The sequence below is a fragment of the Trichosurus vulpecula genome, chromosome 8, assembly GCF_011100635.1.
Source record: "Trichosurus vulpecula isolate mTriVul1 chromosome 8, mTriVul1.pri, whole genome shotgun sequence".
Lineage (NCBI taxonomy): Eukaryota > Metazoa > Chordata > Mammalia > Diprotodontia > Phalangeridae > Trichosurus > Trichosurus vulpecula.
The window spans coordinates 90,097,740-90,119,453 of record NC_050580.1 but is presented as its reverse complement, the minus strand read 5'-3'; the positions used below and the strand labels follow the sequence as shown (position 1 = coordinate 90,119,453).

The 21,714-nt window shown below is 40.8% G+C and overlaps 1 protein-coding gene across 7 annotated transcripts in view; it reads right to left on the bottom strand.

Annotated features, from left to right (window-relative positions):
- ATE1 (arginyltransferase 1) overlaps positions 1-7,838 on the bottom strand; it is a 198,208-nt gene extending 190,370 nt beyond the window's left edge. Inside the window, exon 1 of one of the 7 annotated variants that reach the window (XM_036735165.1) lies at positions 7,585-7,838. Coding sequence is in view for 4 of the 7 variants with exons in the window: in XM_036735163.1 (XP_036591058.1) it covers positions 7,585-7,690 (106 nt within the window). In the remaining 3 variants the exon portion in view is untranslated. The remainder of the gene's footprint in view (positions 1-7,584) is intronic. The other 6 variants (XM_036735163.1, XM_036735166.1, XM_036735162.1 and 3 more) reach the window with 6 other exon arrangements.
- Positions 7,839-21,714: the final 13,876 nt, after the last annotated feature.

The window sequence follows — 21,714 nt, the reverse complement described above, 5'->3', positions numbered from 1 at the left end:
GAAAAACCACTGACCTGGAAAACAGATGCAGGAGAGATAATTTAAAAATTACTGGACTACCTGAAAACCATGATCAAAAAAAGAGCTTAAATATCATCTTTCAAGAAATTATCAAGGAGAACTGCCCTGATATTCTTGAACCAGAGGGTAAAATAGAAATTGAAAGAATCTACCAATTGCCTCCTCAAAAAGATCCCAAGAAGAAAACTCCTAGGAATATTGTCACCAAATTCCAGAGCTCCCACATCAAGGAGAAAATACTGCAAGCAGCCAGAAAGAAACAATGTGAGTATTGTGGAAACACAATCAGGATAACACAAAATCTAGCAACTTCTACATTAAGGGATCAAAAGGCTTGGAATATGATATTCCGGAGGTCAATGGAGCTAGGATTAAAACCAAGAATCACCTACCCAGCAAAACTGAGTATCATGCTCCAAGGCAAAACATGGACTTTCAATAAAATAGAGGACTTTCAAGCTTTCTCAGTGAAAAGACCAGAGCTGAATAGAAATTTTGACTTTCAAACACAAGAATCAAGAGAAGCATGAAAAGGTAAACAAGAAAGAGAAATCATAAGGGACTTACTAAAGTTGAACTGTTTTGTCTACATTCCTACATGGAAAGATAATGTGTATGATTCATGAGACCTCAGTATTAGGGTAGCTGAAGGGAATATACATATATTACATATATATATATATATACATATATATATATATGCACATATATATATATGTAGACAGAGGGCACAGGGTGAGTTGAATATGAAGGGATGATATCTAAAAAATTAAAATCAAATTAAGGGATGAGAGAGGAATATATTGAGAGAGGGAGAAAGGGAGAGATAGAATGGGATAAATTATCTCACATAAAAGTGGCAAGAAAAAGCAGTTCTATTGGGAGGGAAGAGGGGCCAAGTAAGGGGGAATGAGTGAATCTTGCTCTCATCAGATTTGACTTGAGGAGGGAATAACATACACACTCAATTGGGTATCTTACCCCCACAGGAAAGAAGGAGGAAGTAGATAATAAAGGGGGAACGATAGAAGGCAGGGCAGATGGGGGAGAAGGTAATCAAAAGCAAACACTCTGGAAAAGGGACAGGGTCAAGGGAGAAAACTGGATAAAGGGGGATAGGACAGGAAGGAGCAAAACATAGTCTTGCACAACATGAGTATTGTGGAAGGGTTTTGCATGATGATACACATGTGGCCTATGTTGAACTGCTTGCCTTCTTAGGGAGGGTGGGTGGGTAAGGAAGAGGGGAGAGAATTTGAAACTCAAAGTTTTAAAAACAGATGTTCAAAAAAAAAAGTTTTTGCATGCAACTAGGAAATAAGATATACAGGCAATGAGGCATAAAAATCTATCTTTCCCTGCAAGAAAGTAAGGGAAAAGGGGATGGTGGGGAGTGGGGTGACAGAAGGTAGGGTTGACTGGGGAATGGGGCAATCAGAATATATGCCATCCTGGAGTGGGGGGGAGGGTAGAAAAGGGGAGAAAATTTGTAATTCAAACTCTTGTGAAAATCAATACTGAAAACTAAAAATATTTTTTTAAAAAATGATTAAAAAAATACACAAAAAATAAAGAGGAAAAAAAAAAGAAAAGTTCAATTGGAACCCAAGAGGACAAGTACAACTTGGATTATATTCCTCTCAACCATATTTCAGACAACAAATATTTCCAACCCATTGACTATTTCCCAGCTACTGACTTTCGAGTTAGGACTGTCACACACCTGAGACTCAGAGGTGTTCACATCTAATATACCAAACCTTTATGTTTCATTTAATTTCCATGAAAAGAGAAACAACCTGTTCAGGAAGGGGTGGGATCTAGGATTCAAAGACAAAGTTCAAATTCAAATACAGAGATTCTGCACTGCAGACTGAAGTAGGAGTTATGTACTATCGAACTGATTAGAAGAAGTATGAACCAGAAGACTGCATGTGGTAGTTAAATAAAAATGTAAAACAGTCCTCTAAGGCAAGAAGAGTGCACTGGAGGTACCCAAGAAGGCACCAACCACTTTCACAGTAGAACCAAAAAGGATGATGGAGACAACAGAAAGCGCGTTGCATTTTGCACCACTACTACCAGCCTCCAATACTGGCAGTATAGGTAACAGGATTCCTAAAGAGAAGAATAGTGAGTACTATCAACACAAACTAAGGCTGGCAATAAACAGATGGCTGTTTGAAGAGTTCCAGTTAAACTCAGCAAGTTTCCAGGGCTCAGGAAAAGGTCTGGTGCTTACCACAGGGTTTCCCTGATATGAATGTACCTATCAACAGCTCGATGATAGGTGGAAAGGAAGCTGGAGGGCAGGGAAGGCAGTGAGTTGTATTTCCATTTACCTACCCCAGGCATCTTAAAAGTTCCACAGCTGTGTTTAGTCCCTTCCCCAAAGGTAACAGGAACAATCTTTGGACACAGATAAGTTGCAATAAGATTACAGGTGGCCCTAGCAACATTTCTTTTTAAAATGTTTTGTTATTTTTATTGTTGTTTTTTATTATTAAATCATATTTCTTTGTAAACACATCCTTCTCCTACCCAGCAAGCTATCTCATATAACAGAGTTTAAGAAATAGGAAAAAAACTAACATATGGATCATGTCTAAATGCATATGTAATATTCCACACCTCTACAATGAGCTCAACTCAGGGGTCAAACTTGGTCATAACTATACAATTACCAATTTCGGTTTGCCAGAGCCCAGCACGAGCCACGCCCGGGCCAACCACACCAGGAGCCAGGCAGAACAGGCCCTACCACCCTGAATCAGTGAGCTGTGGCAGTTACCAGACTTCTCAACCCACAAACACCAAAGACAACAGAGAAGGCTAGTGGGAAAAGCTGCAGGGACAGAGTGAAAGGAGTTCTTTCCATTTCTATTGGTACTGTCACTGTGTATAATGCTTCGATAGTTCTCCTTCATTTATTTTGCATCAATTCCAAATTCTTCTCAGGCTTCTTTGCAGCTACATTTTTGATACAGCACTTTTTCTGTGACTGTCTTAAAACCCTTGAGACTCCAGACATAACAGAAGATAGTTAAGGAGTTTGGACTTCATCCATGCAGGCAATGGAGAGCCAGTGAAGGATTTTACACAGTCAAGTAATAAACTTTAAAACCACTTTTATGAAGACTGACTCAGTCAGTGGTTCAGGAAATCTATTATCAAGTGCAGACAAGAAGACATGCTTACAATAAGGTACTGAGTGTCATGCAGTGAAAAGAGGTTTTTGCAGGCAAAGGACCCAAGTTTTAATCCCGGCTCAGCCATCTATTACCTGTGTAGCCTTCAGTAAGTACAAGTCTAAGCTCTACAAGCCTCAGTTGCCAAATCTGTAGAAGGAGAACACTGGAACAGATGGCTAAGTACCCTTACAGCTCTAAATCTGTGATGTACAGAGCAGTGGCAATGGAAGACACAGCAAAAGAGTTCCCATTTGACTCTAGGATAAAATACCAACTGCTCTTAAAGTCCTTCATAATCTTGTCTCCAGATACCTTTCCACCCATTCCTCACTACAGTCAAAAAGACTCATTGTTCCTCTCCTAGCTACATTCTACCTTTGCACATGTGGCCTTCATGTCTCAACATCTCTTTCTGTTCCCACTATGACCACCCTAGACCGGCCCTCATCACTTCTAGCCTAAGTCATGCGATGGCTTTCTCATTAGCAGGCCTACACAGTCAGGTTCTGTTCTCCAAATCAGCCTCTATACCTGACAAACTGATAGCACTAAAGTATAGCCCTTTCACTGCCTTAAGAAACCTCAGATGATTCACATTATCCATCTGATAAAATACAAACTCATCTACGCGGCATTTAAAACCTTTCATAACCTGGCTGCAGCTTGCCTTTTCCCATTACTCCTGTTCACACACACTATAGCCAAATGGGTCCATTATTTGTTCCTTTTATGACAATCCTTGTCCTGTGTCTCTCTGCCTTTGCATAGGTGTCTACCATCTTGAAATACTTTGCCTCAACTCCACCTCTTGAATCTCCTGTACGTTCCTTCAAGGCCCAGTTCAAATGCCCCCTTCTTCAAGAAGCTCTTCCTGATCTCTTCCCTCCCCCCCAATTATTACTGACCCCAGGGGTCCAATATTTGTGTATTTATCCCACATTTACTTGTCTGCAAACATGCTGAATATGTTGCATTTCCTTAGTAGTTCCTTGAGGGCAGAAACTCTTACTTTGTATGCCCAGTGCCTAAATGGTGCCTGGCATATAATAAACACTTGATGCTTATTAAGTGATGAGAATGAACTTTCTCCTCACTTCTCTTTCCAGGAATCCCTAGTTCTCTTCACAAGGCTCAGTTCAAATGCCACCTCTGCATAAGGTCTCTTCTGATCTCTTTCCCACATTCCACAAATTATTTTGCATTCTATATTTAGCTGTGTTCGTGCTATTTTCACCTGAAAGAATGTAAGCTCCTTAGGGTCAAGGTCTATTTCATTTTTGTCTTTGTAGCGCCAGTGAATGGCACACAGTAGGTGCTTAATAAATGCTTGATGAAAAGATAACACTGTAAAGGCACCTCAATCACAAGATCATGTATCTACAAGTGGAAGACTTTGAACAGGCAAGGGACCTCTAATGCCATCTAATCCAATGCCCTTCATTTTACAGATAAGGAAACTGAGGGTCCTCAAGAGTAACTTGACCAAGGCCATTTGTACTACATACTTCCAAGTCTCCACCCTACCACTAGAGAATCTTAGTGTTGGAAGGAACTTTGTTCAAAGGTCACATAGTCCAACTTCTACTTAAAGCATATGTTCTAGAACATCACATTCATCCTCTTCTTTCTAGGTTTTTATGACAGCATTTTCTCCTGGTTTTCTTCCTTTATAACCACTCCTCAGTATCTTTTGCTAACCTTTATACAGACCATGTCCACTAACACAGATGTCCTCCAAGGCTCAGTTCTGGGACTCTTCTTTTCTCTATTCTACATTCAGCTGGGGTAGCCATCCGTTCTCCTGGATTCAATTAACTCCTCTATGTAAATAGTTCTTGTATCTCTTTATTCAGCCCTGACTTCCACTCTCACAACTCTAATTGCCTACTGGATATCTTGAACTGAATGTCTTGTAGACATCTTAAAAGTCAACATGTCCAAAACTGAACTCATTATCTTTTCCCCCTAACCTTTACTACCTTCTCCCAAAATTTAAATTACTCTTGAGGGTATCACCATCCTCCCAGTAACTCAAGCTAGATACCTAGGTGCGTAACATCTCTCATACACTGCCCCCCCTTCTCTCCTCTGACACTGCTACTGTGCTAAGGGTGCAAGTCCTTATCACTTCACACCTGATCACTGCAATTGCCTGGTGGCCGGTCTCCTAGGCTTAAGTCTCTCCCCATTCCAATCCATCCACCACGCAGCTATCAAACTGATATTCCTAACACATAGGTCTGATTAAAACACCCCACTCTCCACCATTCAATAAACTTAAGTGGCTCCTTATTATGTCCAGTATCAAATACAAAATTCTCTGCTTAGTATTTAAAAGTCTTTCATAACCTGGCCCCTTCCTACCTTTCTAGGCTTCTTATAACACACCTTTCCACATACTCTGCAATCCGGTGACAATGGCATCCTTGTTTTTCATCACCCATTACACTACAAGAGTGTTCACTGGATGGAAGGCCTAGAATACTCTCCCTCCTCATCTCCATCTCCTAGCATCCCAGGTTTCCTTCAAGCCTCAGCTAAAATCCCACCTACTGCAAAAAGCTTTTTCTGGTCTTCCTTTACCTTAGTACCTTCCTTGATATTATCTTCAATATATCCTTTGATCTTGTTTGCATGTCATCTCTTACATTAGACTTAGGTCCTTGAGAAGAGACAGTTTTTTATTGTTCTTTCTAGTCCCTTAGCACAGTGCTGGGCCCATGGCCAAGAGCTTAATAAATCCTTGTTCATCTGACTCACTTTAAGACTTCAGATAACAGGGACTCATTACCTATCCATTTTGGAACAGCTAATTCAATTCAGTGAAGAATTATTGTGCCTTCTACTATGCATGTACCAGTTATCACATGGTTGGTGGAACAGTCACTGATCTCAAGGAGCTTTCGATTTATGAGGAAGATATAGCCGTAGATAACTATAAAACAAGGTAAAGGAAAGATCATTCTACATGGAGGGAAAGTTCCAGTCAAAATAATAGACTCACGTGACTGAAGTGCAGTGCTCAGAAAAAGAAGGATGAGAACAAGGAACCAGTACAGTGGAAAGGGCACTGGCCCAGGAATTGAGAGAACTTGATTCAAAGGCTGCCTCTAAAGTTACTAGCATGACCTTGAGCAAGTTAGCTATCCTTTCTGGGGCCCAGTTCCTCATCTGTATAATGAAGTGGTAGGACTGGATGGGCTCTGATCAGGGTCTCTTCCAGCTCTAGATACGTGATCCTTCAGGTCCTCGACTACAGTTTGGCAACATGGGCAGCTTACAAGGAAGTAGTGTCAAACGAGGCTTAAAAGGTGCTCAAGAGCCAGATCGAGGAAGTCCTCAAAAGACAGCTGGTTAAGAAATCAGTACTCCTCCTTGGGGCAGTTTGTGAAGCAGGGTGTAGCAATTAGAGTTACTTAAGAGACAGTCAACCAATCCCTCCTTTATTCTTTGCTCAAGCCTGCCCGATCCCAGGAACAAGCAGAAATCTAATCTTTCTTCTAACCGAAGAACCCTTCAATAAATTTTTTAAATCGATGAGCACAATGTTGTATAATAGAGGGGGATGGAAAGAAGGAAGGAAGGGAGGGAGGGAGGAAGGAAAGAAGGAAGGAAGGAAGAAAAGAAAGAAGGAAGGAAGGAAGGAAAGAAGGAAGGAGGCCCTGAGCTTGGAATTAACTTGAAATCTAGGACTGTTTCTACCCTGCCTCTACCAGGTGACCTCAAGCAAATGAATTCCCCTCCCCAAGGCTATTTCTATAAAATGCAGGTGCCGGACCAATCATAATAATAATTATATTATGAACATTGAGCACTTTAATGAGGAGAACCCTGAAGGTCCTTTCCAGTTCTGACTTTATGCAACGTTCCAAACAAACATGGGAGGCTGAAGCCGACTGAAAAAAGTCTGAGTATTTTTTTTTAAATCGATGAAAATAAAGCAAGAGCACTCGGCCTCCAGAGCTGACGTCACCAGACCGGTCCACCGGCTCCCTCCCTTAGTCGTCAGTCAACGAGCATTTATTAAGCGCCTACTATGCGCCAGGCACTGAGGATACAAAGAAAGGCGAAAGATGATCAGGGCCTGCCCTCGAGGAGCTCTCAGTCTCACCCGGGAAAGAGTCAGACAAGATAAGGAGGGGTGCATCCGCGGGCTAGGGTCCGGAGGCGGCCCCCTCCTCGAAGCTGGGAGTCCCAAGGAACCCCGGCCCCGAGCGCCCCAGGCAGCGGAGCGACCGCCCCCGCCCGCCCGCAGTCCGTCAGGCGGGAGCCACCGCCTCGCTCTCCCCGCCCCCTGCCCGCCCCCCGGGCCCCTCCCGCCGTGGCGCGGGCCCAGCCGGGCCGGGTCTCGGGCCCAGCCGGGCTCCCTCACCATTGGAACGGCTGCCCGACTCGTTTTTGCAGTAGCCGCAGCTGTAGAAGTCCTCGCCCTCGAAGTATTCCACGATGGTCGGGGAGGTTCCGAGAGCCGCAGCCATGTTCCCCCGCCCCGCGGCCAGATCCAGCCGCTCCGAGTCGCAGCCGCTGACACCCCACAATGCCCCGCGCCGACGAGCGGCGGGGCAGGCGGAGACGGGGCGGGGAGGCGGGCAAAACCACCGGTCCCCTCGAGGGACAAGCCTCGCCGGAGGCTGACCGCGGCGGGCGGGGAAGGGTGACAACACTCGCGCCATATTTGGCAAGGGCAACGCGGGGCTCTTTCTAGTGTGCCCCTCGCACAACCGCTATCTCCAGTGACGGCGAGGCTCGCTGGCCGCCCGAGACCAGCAGCGGGGAAGACGCCGGGCCGGGGAAGTGAGGAAGGGAGGGGGGAAGCTGGGCCCAGAGAGCCCGGCCACACTCACCGCTCGAGACCTTGCCTGCCGGAGAGTCGCAGTAACCGCAGCGGTAACCCACCCTGGGCCCCTTGTATTCCACCACGGAGGCCATCCCCGGCCTTGGCTCTCGCTCCGGTAGCGCCTCCTTCTCCCGCCGCCGGGGGGCGACTCTGTCCCGAGCCCCTTGGCGCCCCCTGCGGGCACCTAGCGCGCGGGTGCACTGCCGCCTAGCTCCGGGCGGGGGCGGGGCCGGGCCTATCCCAGCCCGCCTCGGCTTTTGCTTCCCCTCCTAGCAATAATTTATCGAGCATATGCCCAGTTTGGCGGCCACGGGCCGTGGGCTCCGTGGAGGGAAACTAAGGGAGAGAAACCAAGCGTAACCTCCCCTCCCCCACGCATGAGGATGGGGGGCCAGGGGTGGGCAGCTTCGCAGGGTCAGGCAAGTGGGTCACTGTGGAGACCCCCTCGTGTTCCAAACCGGGCAGGACACCTAGCCTCAGTTTCCTTATCTGTAAAGTAAGGATAATCCTAACTAACAGAGGAAAGACGCTGGAATCCAGAGGGCCTGGTTTTAACTGGCACTCAGAGAGAGCCAGGGAGATTCGTAGTCAGAGCAGGAGAGAGAACATTCCAGGCACCGGGAACCACGTTAATTCAGTATGTTATCTTTTATAATTCTTTTATTGTCTTTTTTGAGTAAGTTTTATTTTTCATTCGCTTCTTAAGGATCCGGTTTGCATAAGACTGATTTATTCTTGTTTTGTAAAATCTTTTGGCAGGAATTCGTTTAGATTTTTTTTTGAGAGATTTTTACAGTTCCGATTGCCAAGTTGGGACTCCTTTGATCCGCCAAAGTTATCAGTGAACATGGCTTCTCAATTATATATTGCAACACATCTACCTCAAAGTGAAAACCAATAAGGCTCATTGTTTATGTAGCATGCAGCATTTATGTAGTGCTCAAAAGAAGTAACTTAAAATACATTGAAGCATCTCAGATCTCTACTTTTCTCCTGTCGCAAGTTCTGATTAAAATATAATTTAAGGGTACAGCATTGCATGGTGGATAAAAGGCTGGCCCCTCTCCCTCCCGGCCTCTTCACTCATTTCCTAGGATAACTGCCTAAACGTCATTCTCATTCCATTACTTCCCTGTAAGAAGGGTACATAACATTCCTTACTACATTTTGTATTCACTTCAGTTTAACAAATTCAATTTAATTCACCGATTGGGATGCTAGGTCCTGGAATATAAATATAAAATATAATCCTTGCCTTCAGGAAGCATTCTAATAAAAGATAAGATGCACCCAAATGACGATAATATAAATTAGAAAGTGGTAAGTAAAAAAAATCCAAAGTGCTGTGAGATTTGAGGAGGGAAAAAAGGTTTCAAATACTAAGACTCTCCTGTATTAGATTTTAAACATGACAAAAGTACTATGTCATCTTTGTATTGTCCGTAGCACCTTCCTTGCACGTAGTAAATACTAACAAATATTTATTGAATGAATAGCATAAATTCCATTTTTATTGAGTACTTCAAAACCACCTCATTTGAGACTTCTATGTGAGACCACGTTTGAAACCTGAATATATGAGGTATGAAATTAATGTCCATAGCGCAGAATATGGCACTAAATCATTAGGCTCAGGTCTTAAAATCACATTTTTTTCCTGGAAAAATATGGCCTGTTACTACACGTTTAGAAGCAGTGGATGTGGATTCCCTTCATAAATGACATTTTTTAATATCAGACATGTAGAATGCATCAGTGATCCTGAGGAGATCCCAACTGGCATTGGGGTAAATTATTTTAGTTTGCCAAACTGTTGGGGAAAAGAGAACCAAAAAAATTTTTTTAATGTTGATTCCATCCATCATTACACTCTCAAGAGGTCCACTGCTATCCTCTCATTCCTCAGATGGTCTCTGGGTGCCTCTCATATGATGACCAGTGTGAGTGTTGTTCCTCTTCATCATACCCACAGACATTCTGTTCTTTCTACTTAAACCAAGAGGGCATTGTTAATTGGCCTTCCTAGAACAGAATTCCTGATCAGCTAGAATCAACCCTTCCTCCCTCCACTTTTGACATCTTCGGATTTCTTGAACCATTTTCCCTGAGTGAATTTTCCTGCCAGCTAAGCTCTTTACCTGTTTGATGGTACTAGTGTTCGTATCTCTTCGGATTAATTCCTTAGCTTAGTTGACCATAATGACAAACAACATTTACATTCAGTTATTTCTATAGCAACAATCTTACACCCATCCATTCTTTGATATGGACTGTTCTTTTAATGAGACACTAACCTCTTTTCAACCAGATTGGCGTAGAGGATTTCCAGAGTAAATTTGACTATGCACAATGTGCACCTTCTCTGTTCACTTTAGAACCTAACCTTTCCCTATTTCGCTAAGTTGTGACTCCACTGTATATGGAAGGAGTTCTAACCTTAGAATCAGGAGAAACCTAGGTTCATGTTGACCCTGTGGACAAGTTAGCACTTAACCTGTGTGATTCTCAATTTTATCATCTGTAACATAGGGATGAAAATAATGAAGTACTGCTTCTCAGAGTGGTTTCAAGGATCAAATAGGATAATGCACATTCTTAAAGCACTACGTAAAGGCCAGCTAGTATTACTAGCTTGTATGTCTGTGTGAAATGCTTCATTTGAGGAAAACAAACCAGAGAATGTCACTACCCTTTTTGTTTTTTATTTAGATCTTTAATAAGCATTTACTTTACCTTTTTTTTCTCATTTAATAAACCTATTTGGTTGCTGAGGGAACCTGCCTCCTGTAGATTGAAAGGGAGGATCCTTGCTTCCACTTCAGAGAATGAACTCTAGAAGGGACTGCTAACTACATGAAGACAGAAAACCAGGACTGAGTATGCATACAGGAGGTACTATCAGGCCAAAGTCAAACCTCTCTTACCAGTTGGTGAGCAAGGCAAGAACTGCTATGGGGCACTTGGTCAGGGCTCTCTCCACCCAGGTAGCATGAGGCCTAGAATATGTGGCGCCTATGTTATTTCTGTCCCTGTTGTATCTATTCTTTAATGATCTTAGGTGGAGGATTGGAGCTAGAACAACCTTAATGAGCTTCAAAGGAATAGCCAGTAGAGCTTGCCAGCAGCCCTAGAACTGAACCCTTAGGCAACCTGCTTGGCCCAGCCCAACAGTAAATCTACTCAGTGATGAAGACTTCATGCCCAGCAAGCAAAAGCAATCACTTAGCTATCTGCTATGTGACACCCCAAAGTGAATTCAGTGAAATGTTGGTAGCAACCACTTTACATTTGAGCCCACGCTGCCCAGGGGTTGAGGTGGTGGAGGGGAGAGTGTACTCAAATGTAAATGTTTTTATGGGGTGGAGGATGGGAGGATGTTTTTGGTTCTTGCAATATTTTTAGAGTAAGTATATTTTCAAAAAAATTAATTGACAGTAATTGATAATCAGTGATCCTGAGGAGATACCAACTGGCATTGGGGTAAATTATGTTGAGGAAATAATCACTGGCAATTACTTTAGAGCAGAGTACAGTGGCATGGGAGTTTGGGCCAATAGCATTAGAAAAACAACTGACCCCATTCAGGATACCCCTAGAATCCTAAGGAGGAGAAGTATTGAAAGTCTGGGAATCTAGCCTGCCCATACCAGTGGGAAGTTGGGAGACTAAGTCCCTGCAGAGAGAACTCACGGAAAACGAAGATATGTTAAAGTAGTAAAATTTCCTGATTTTTTTAAGAGCCACAAATTTTTCACTCTTTTGAAGAAGTAAAAGGAAGCTTTGAGAACATTTTAAGTATGGAAAAATTATGAAAGGTTTTGTCATAGGCCCTCCTCTCTTTTACATACTCAGCAACTTTAGCAGCTCCCAAGTGTGTACATGACTCTCACACATTTATAGATCCAGCTCCAGTCTTATCCTAATTTCAGTCTCACATCACCAGTAAATGTATGTTGAACATTTCAAACTTCCCATCTCTGTTAAAGGTGCCACCATACTTCCTATGTCGTGGAGATTGTAATCTCAGCATTTACTCACTCTTCACCCTCACCATATCCAATCAGTTGCCAAATCTTGCCTTTTTTTCCCTTCACAACACATTTTTCATTGTACCCCTTCTCTCTACTCAAAAAGCTACCACCTTAGTTCAAGTCCCTTATTACCTCTTGCCTTAGTTTCTTATAATGACCTCCTAATTGGTCTCCCTGCTTCAACTTTAACCCCACTCCAGCACGTCCTCCCTATTAATGTTCATTAAGCACAGATCTGATCATGTTAACTCCAGTATTTCTCAACTCCAGTGACTCATTATTGCCTTTAGGACAAACTTTTAAAGACTTGTATGACCTACCCCCACAACTCTTCCAGTTTTGTTGTGCACCCCTTTCCTTACAATGCAGTGTAGCTGAACTGGGCTTTTTGATGTTTTTTACTCATAACCCTGTACCTCCCATCTCCTTGCCTTTCTACTAGCCTCCTCTCATTCGTGGAGTGCATGCCCTTCTCACCTCTGCTCCATGAAATCACTCCTCCTTCAAGTTATAGCTTAAGCACTACCTTCCTTCTTGATTCCTCACCTCCATCACTGCCCCCCCACCCTCCTCCCCAATGCCCTCCCTCCCAAACTACCTTATTTAACCACTTTGTATTTATTCAGATTATATTTATTCTGCATATAATTTATACCAGGACTTCTTATCTTCCTCATTAGAATATAAGCTCTTTCAGAATAGGGGCTTTTTCATTATTTGTGTACCCTAGTGCAGTACCTGACACATAGGCTTAATTAGTTAATTAATTGTTCTGATCAGTGAGTGCTTTCCTGAATTATCTTTTCTCTTATTTCTTCATCTCTACTCAACCCTTTGAGAAAGAGTGTACTTTTGAGTCTACCTTTGCTAGTCAAAGCAATTTTTAAATTCTCACATCAAGCCTATTCAGAAGTTTAAGAGCTTTGGGCTACAATCTTATCTATGCCCCACCCCTTCCCATGTGAAGAACTCAACTTTTTCCTTCTTTTTCCTCTCTTCACAGTTTAATTTTATAGAGATATCATCTAGTAATGTAGCTTCTGTTTTAAAAGCTACAAATTATATTTTTATCCAAAATATTTAACTCTTGATCTTAAAAATATAACAACTTTAACAAACTTTCATTTTGTCTATTTGACTCTTCAAAAATGGTGGAATTTTCAAGAATACTGGCGGTTTCGTTCTACTATCTTCCTCCTGTTCCTCCTCTTTGAACTTTGACTTTTCAATTAGGATACGTATTTCCAGCCGCTTCCCATGACGAGGTTGGAGAAGTGGATAAGCAGCAACCCATTCATAAAATTGTATTTGCTCTTTCTTCACCTCAGGTTTTGGAACTAGAGGAACCTCATTCGGGATGCTATAAAACCGTCTCTCCCTGTGACTTTGCATAACTTTTCTTCCGTGGATCATGCGCTTTTGATGTTCTTTGATTTGCTTTGCTTCCAATTCTCTCATCAGCTCTCTCGTTTTAGGTCTTTTCTGGATGTCATTATCCTCTTTACTTTCTGCTGTCTGAATTCTGGGAGGAAATGTTTTCCTTGGGATATCATGAGGGTATAGTATACATGTTTTGTTTCTAAGGTTTCTAGCATGTTTTGCTCTATAAATATGCCTCTCTATCTGCTTTAGTTCTCTCTCGTTTACTAAATAGTCCCATTTTTTTGCTTCCCATATTTTTTCTTCTTTAATTAGTTTTGACTCTTTGCATAGGCCAGGCGACTGTTCAGAAATATACCTCTGGGATTCCTCCATAATTCCATCTTGTCTCTTGGAGTAATAAGCCGCAGCTTGGCTCAGCCAGTAGTCCAGGGATGCAGACTTGAATTTACGGAGGGCTTTATTCTCCTCTTGAAATTTTTTAGCTAATAATCTTTGTGCAGCTGTACTATGTATGCCACCTAAACTCTGTCAAAGTAAAGTATAGAATTTACAATACAGAAGACTTTTCTCCAGAAAACACATTTTAAACATTTGCTTTCGTTGGAGAATGCCAGGATCAGAGTGTTTTCTTACAATCGCTACAGAAGGAGACCTTTTTTACATTAGTACAAGAATCTTTATGCTCACACTTCACTACAAAGTGTATCTCTCAGGCTTATTGGTCTGGTCTGTGAGGTATCATCACCAAAAGTCAAAGGGCAATTCTCAAAAATAAAAAAGTTAAATGTTGGACTATCACGTATGAGAAATTTACATAAAATAATATCATAGTTTACAAGTGGCTAGAAGGAACTGCCAGAAAAAAAACTTCCAATTAGAAGTTATCATTTGGACCTCTAGCTTTTTCAACCTGTTGTTTATTTATTCTTCTAGTAGGCTCCAAATTGCATGGTGATTTGGTATGGTAGGTAGTTTGCTTACCAAGATCTTTTTCTCCAGAGGGGATCGGAGACCCCTGGCAATCCGAGGGTCTCGAGTAGTTTTGACCCAGGCTAACCTAGAAAATAAGGTGGAACCAGACTAAGAGAAAGGTCTTAGCAGCCAAATGTTTACTAAAGTCTTTGGAACTGTCAATGGTGCAATTTCAGAAATTAATATGATTTGATCTATAGAAGTGACATTTAAAAAAGCAGCATTCACATCTCTGCTACTGCACCCTAAGGACCATGGAACTTACAGATAAAAGCCTTTATGTTATCTCACCCATTAGAATGTGAGCCTCTTGAGAGCAGGGAATGGTTCATTTTTCCCAGGGTTTAGCACAAAGTAAGAATTTAATAAATGCTTCATTCATTCATTCATTGTATATAGAAAACTAGCTTCTGAGTTATATGCATTTAGTACATACTTTCCTGTGTGACTAAGCACCATTACATAACCTTTTAGTGCCCCAAGGAATTGACTAAAACTGAATGGAAGAGCAGGTACTAATCTCCATTGGTAAGGGGGAGTCTCCTCAGGGACTCTGGATGATCTGTTTACATCTGAAAGAGACCTTCAGATGCCATCTAGTCCAACCCTTTCATTTTACTGTTCCCCATGCCAATGGAAGAACAAATAGGTCCTGTTTAAAAATTTTTCTAAAGGAGAAAGTCTTTAAATGGTTTCTTAAAAGATAATGGGCCAAGAGGCATAATAATCTGTATGGCAATGGTTAGGGCTTTTCATTAGCTGATTGAAATATATTCGCGAGAAGACATATTGTGGATAGAAAACCAACATTAGAATCAGGAAGATTCATGTTCAAGACCTCCCTCTTAACCATACTGGCTGTGTGACCCTGGGCAAGTCACTTAACCTAAGTGTCCCAGATAACTCTAAGATTATAAATTTGCCAAACTGCATCAATAGAAGGAATTAATTCATTGGGAGTTCCCAATATACCAATGAAAATACAGATCTAGACCTCCTTCCCTTCCCCTGCAAAAGTATTTCCCATTTTTTCCCCTCAGGAAAGACAATGGTTTCTCTAAAAATCCCACAGCATGGTTATTTCCAATTGGAGAAATAATTGTCCTTCCAAAGAAAGAGAACAAGAAACAAATCTACAACCTGTCATCCTTTCTCCAGAAGAGAAGTGTAGTGGTACTTACTGCTCTTGTGCACTTAATGTCAACCATTTTGAATCTTTAATGGATTGGCAGGAAGACTGCAGCCCACTGTCCAAATAAGATCCTCCAGAGGTCGAATTTTCTGTATGTGTTGGTATTTTGCTATCTTGAAAGAATTTCTTTTTTTCCTGTAGCCATTCAGCAATTGCCCTCTCTGCATCTAATGGTGTATACAACATTTTTTCTTTCTAATCCTCTACTTTTAGTGCCTTCTCTTCACTCAGTCTGTCCTTAACCCTCTACACTTAGATTTTCCTCCTCTTTCCTTCTAATTTGCCCTCTATGTTATATTCTAGTCTCTATTTTATACTCTCGCCTCCAAATTCTGTTCTCTGTGTGGTTTGCAGTAAATAGTTGCTCAGGTTGAACATTTATTTGCTCTTGCCTTGGTTTTTTGTACAAGACAGATTAATGACCCTGTGAGCAAAGATCACAAACACTTCTTGTGTCATCACTGGCCAGGCTTGAGACAATTATGAAGTAGGGTGTTAAGGCATTAAATGTACCAGTGTTTTGGCTGTGAGAGTAGAAATGAGGCAACGTATCAAGAGATGGGAAGGTAGACCTTACACTGGAGTTGGCAACTCTTCTACCACTGCTTAGCAATGTGTAATTTTAAAGATTCACCCATTGGCACTGAAATTAGTCACTTTGCCTAGAGCCACAACCAGTATGTACCAGTGGCAATACCTGAACATTTTTGAACCTATTCCCTCTCTTATTACACCATACCACACTACTTCTTTCACACTACATTAAATCTACTACTACATCAAAACTACTTATTAATGCTTGAGAAAATAGAAAATAAGGTCGGTGAAACAGACTGAGAAAGTAAGACCCAGAAGCAGTTTAACACATAACCTAGGGCTCAGTCAACCCAGGAACACAAAAACCACTGAGGATAGAAATCCCTGTTCAAGAAGAGCCACTGGGAAAACTGACAAATTGGGCTTAGATGAATATCTTACACTGTATACCAAAAGGCTTCATGGATAAATGGCCTTAACATAAAAGGCCACATTATAAAAACAAAGTTAGAGAATATAAGTATCTTTCATGTTTATGGTTTTGGAAACAATTCATACCAAAACAACGAATAGGGGTAAGAAAAACTATTAAATGGAGTATTTTAAATTTGTAAAACTAAAAAGCTTTTGAACAAAGAAAATCAGTTGACTTAGAATAAAAAAGAATCATACCTTTTGGGGGAAAAAAATCTTCACATCAAGTAGTCCTATTAAAGGGCTGATGTCCAAGATATATATGGAATTCATTTTATATTTATACATATATATGTGTGTATATGTACACACACACACACACACACAATCAAAAGCCATTCTCCAATAGATAAGTGGTCAACAGATATGAACAGTTTTTAAAAGATGACAAAAATGGTTAACAACTATATAAAAATGCTCCAAATCACTAGAGATAATGGCAGCTGAGTGACTCACTAGATATAGCCCTAGGCTTAGAGTCAACATGACCTGAGTTCAAATCCACCCTCCCTGCAAAACACTGCAAATAAATGTTCAACCTGAGCAACTATGTGATCTAGCTATGTGAGCCAGGACAAGCCACTTAAGTTCTGCCTCAGTTTCCTCATCTGTAAAATAGGAATAATAAAACCTACCTTCCAGGATGGTCATGAGAATCACATGAGATAATAATATTTGTAAAGTGTTTAGCTAAGTGCCTGAACATAGTAAGCACTATGTAAATGTTAACTTATTACTATATGAAATGTACATTAAAAGAAATCCTGAGGTTTCACCTCTCTTCAAAGTGACAAACATGATAAAAGATGAAAATAGTCATTATTGAAGGGTCTTATGAAAAGCACATTAAAACTGTAGAGTTGGGAATTGATCCATACTTTCTGAAAAATAATTCGGAACTATGCTAGAAAAATGAAGTGTTTGACATTAGTAATACCACTACAAGGACTATATAAAAAGAAATTCCAAGAGGGAAAATTTTCACATATGACAAAATATTTATAGCAGCATTTTTAAGTAGCCAGAAACTTGAAATCAGAAGGGTGAACCTTGACTAGGGCATGGCTAAACAAATTATGGTATATGAATATAAATATACTGGAATAATAGTGAACCATAAGAAATGACAAATATTAAGTCAGAGAGTCTTATGAAAATGTGTAAAGTGGGTAAAGTAAGCAGAGCCGAAAGAACAATATACATAGTGACTACAATAATGTCAAGTAAAACGTGAAACACTTCAGAACTCAATAACCAGAGGATTGACAATATAAATATACCTTGGTATATTCAATAAACATTTAAGGTCCTACTGTTTACTGGGTACTGTGCACTTAAGCTCAGTTTGAGGGAGGTGACATGCTCATAACTAGGTACAAACAAGTTATAAACAGGATAAACTGGACATAATAGACAGAGGGGAGGCTTTAGCATTAAGGAGCATCTCAGTAGAGAGTATTGTACTATAGAAACAGAATACCCTCAGACATGGTCAATGACTTTTTGTTGCATGAAGATTCTATAAGGGACAGGTAATGGAAAATAATATAAAAGAAGAACAATAGTTTTAAAAAATAAAATTGAAAAAGCGCTGTCTGTAGCAGTCACCTGATCTACCATTCTAATAAGCCTATCAAAAAAAGAAAAAAAGTGAGCCCGGCAAACTTGCTTTTTAATGAAGTAGCACTAGCTCTTACCAGTTTTCTATGATAGGCTGTTACAAAATATCACTTCTCTTTCTCCTACTGAGTTTCGCACAAATCAAAAAGGTAGATTTGGAGTCCAAGGACCTGCATTCAAATCCTAATTCTGCCACTTAGGGCCACCTTGGATATGCCACTCAACCCCTTCCCAGCTTCAAGGCTAGAATTTTATCTACTATGCCATGCTACCCAAGGAAGATGCATGCACTTTATCCGTGCCAGGGTACAAAGTAATTGAGGGCAATCAAACATGTTCATACCACATCCTTATCTTAAGTTTCAGTTATCTTTCAACTATTTTTACTCTGTACTTACTAATCTGAAGATAATTCTGCTTGATAAAGAGATGCAGAATAGGAGTTGAATAGTTCTGCTTTCTCTCTGATTTTCATTTTCCTTGTATTGTCCAAGTGAAACAGGATTCCTAGGTCTACATTGAACTTCCTCTTGCTCCTAATATAGCTTTTTTTTTTCTTTTGGAGGTGGGAAGGCAGGGCAATTGGGATTAAGTGACTTGCCCAAGGTCACACAGCTAGTAAGTGTGTCAAGTGTCCGAGTCTGGATTTGAACTCAGGTCCTCTTGACTCCAGGACCAGTGCTCTACTCACTGTGCCACCTAGCTTTTTTTCTTTTATTTAAAAAATAAATTTATTATTTTTTCTCAATTAACAAAAATCTAGTTTCTCTTTTTCTTCTCAGTTGGCTGTTTCCCTTCTAATTTTAATAGTGGTTTTGTCTGTACGATTACTTTTAAATTTTATGTAATCAAAATTATTCATTTATCTTCCATGATCCTCTCCATCCCTTTTTTGGGCATGAACTCTTACCCATAATTGTTAAAGATAATCATATTTTTTCCTTGCTTCTCTGAAGCAAGACCTAAAGGATTTTTTAAAATAATATCTAAGTCATGTACCATATATGGTATGAAATACAGTCTAAACCTAATTTTTGCTAGACTACTTCCTAGTTGGCCTACCAGCGTTTGTCAAATAGTGAGTCTTTAACCTAGTAGCCAAGGTTTGTCAGACACTGTGTTACTTTGTTTTCTTCCATATATTGTTCCACTGATCAACCTTTTTATGTTTTAATCATTATCATGTAGTTTTGATGACTATAGCTTTCTAGTGCTGGGTTCTTTTTTCCCACTTTTTTTTTCATTATTTCCCTTGAGATTCTTGACCTTTTGTTCTTCCAGATGAATTTATTCGCTCTAGTTCTTCAAAATAATCTTCGTCAAGTCAGCAAGTATTTACTAAGTGCCTACTAGGTGTCATGAACGGTGCTATATACTGGGGATATGAAGAAAAGCAAAAAACAGACCTAGCTCTCAAGAAGCTCACAGTCAATTGAGATGACACGCTGACGACTAAGATATACATACAGGATGAACTGAAATAATCCCAGAGGGAATCTCTATTAAGTAGGATCTAGAAAGGTTTCCTATAGAAGGTAGAATTTTAGTTGGAAATTCAAAGAAGCGAGGAGGCAGAGATGAGAGAGGAGAGAACCCCAGGCATGGAGGGACAGCAAGTGAAAATGCATGGAGTCAGATTACAGAGTGGCTTGTGTAAGGAACAAGAAAGATGCCAATATCACTGGATCTGAGGAAATGGAGGAGAATAAAATGCAAGAAGAAAGCAAAGAATGAAAGGAATCTGGTTATAAAAGGTTTTAAAAAGCCAAAGAGTGTATTTAAATGATCCTGGAGCCAATCGAGAGTCTCTAGAAATTACTGAATGGGGGAGATGATATGGTCAGATCTGCACTTTAGGAAAATCAATTTGAAAACTGAATAGTGGGGCGGAGACAAGATGGCAAAGTAAAAGCAAGGACTTGCTAGAATTCTCCCCCAAATCCCTCCAAACATCTGTAAAAATGACTCTAAACAAATTCTAGAGCTACAGAACCCACAACATGATAGTGAAACAAGGCTCCGGCCCAAGACGGTCTGAAAGATCAACAGGACAGGTCTCTCGCACGGTGCCAGGAGCAGAACACAGCTCAGCGTGGGCAGTGCCAGCAGAGAACAGAGCAGACCTAGTGGAACAGGCCTCAGGGCACTGAATAACTAAGTTGTGGCAGTTTCCAGACTTCTCAACCTACAAACGCCAAAGACAACTTAGCAGGTCAGTGGGAAAACTCTGTTGGACCTGGCTGATAGAAGGGCATCATTCAACCCTAGCCTCGGAATGGTGAAGGTGGCTACAGCGACAGCAGCAGTGGTGGCAGCAGCAGCAGCAGCTGCTTCTAAAGCTCCAGACCCACAGATAGTGGGGGGGATTAAGTGGCTGATCAGAGTGGGAATGCAGAGATTTCTCTGTTGGCGCTGAGGCAGGATTCTCCTGCCTTAAATACTGTTTTTACATGCAACTGGGAAATAAGATATACAGGCAATGAATGGGGAACAGAAATCTATCTTGCCATACAAGAAAGTAAGGGGGAAGGGGACAAGGGGGAGGGGTAACAGGAGGGCAGACTGGGAATGGGGTAATCAGAATGCAAGACATCTTGGGGTGTGGAGGATGGGAGAGATGGGGAGATTTGTAACTCAAAATCTTGTGGAAATGAATGTTGAAAACTAAAAATAAATTAATCTAATTAAAAAAAAAAACAAATAGAGGATGGATTGTAGTGGGGAGAGACATGAAGCAGGGCTATTTGTGCCTAGGTGTATGGTGATGAAGGCCTGCACCAGGATGGTAACAGTTTCAAAAGAGAAAAGGGGGCAGATGCAGAGATGTGATGAAGGTAAAATCAAATTTGTCAACTGATTGGAAAAGGGGGGTTGATAATGTGACAAATTAAGGATGATACTGAGGTTATGAGCCTAGGTGACTAGGAGGATAGTGGTACCGTCCACAGTCATTGGTATGGCCATGAATAAGTAAATTACTACAGGTAGTACTTTCGTTTTCAATTATGTTGGCATTGTATGACAAGTAATTAATAATTTCTTTAGTTCTGTCTTTATTTCTCTAAAGAGTGTTTTGTAATTGTATTCATACATTCTTCTCTGTGTTGGTAGACACTCAAATATTTTATACATTCCATAGTTATTTTGAGTAGAATTTTTCTATCTCTTCCTGATAAGTTTTGTCAGTAATACACAGATATGCTGATGATATGCAGATTTATTTTATATACTTCAGCTTTGTTGAAGTTATTTATTGATTTTTAGTTTACTCTTTTGGGTTCTCTAGATCAGGGGTTCTTAATCTGGGATCTGTGCGATTTTTTTATAAAATACTATTTCAATATAATTGCTTTCTTTCATAATCCTGTGTGTTTTCTTTTATGCATTTAAAATATTATACTGAAAAGAGGTTCCATATGCTTCACAAAACTTCCAGAGGGGGTCCATCACATAAAA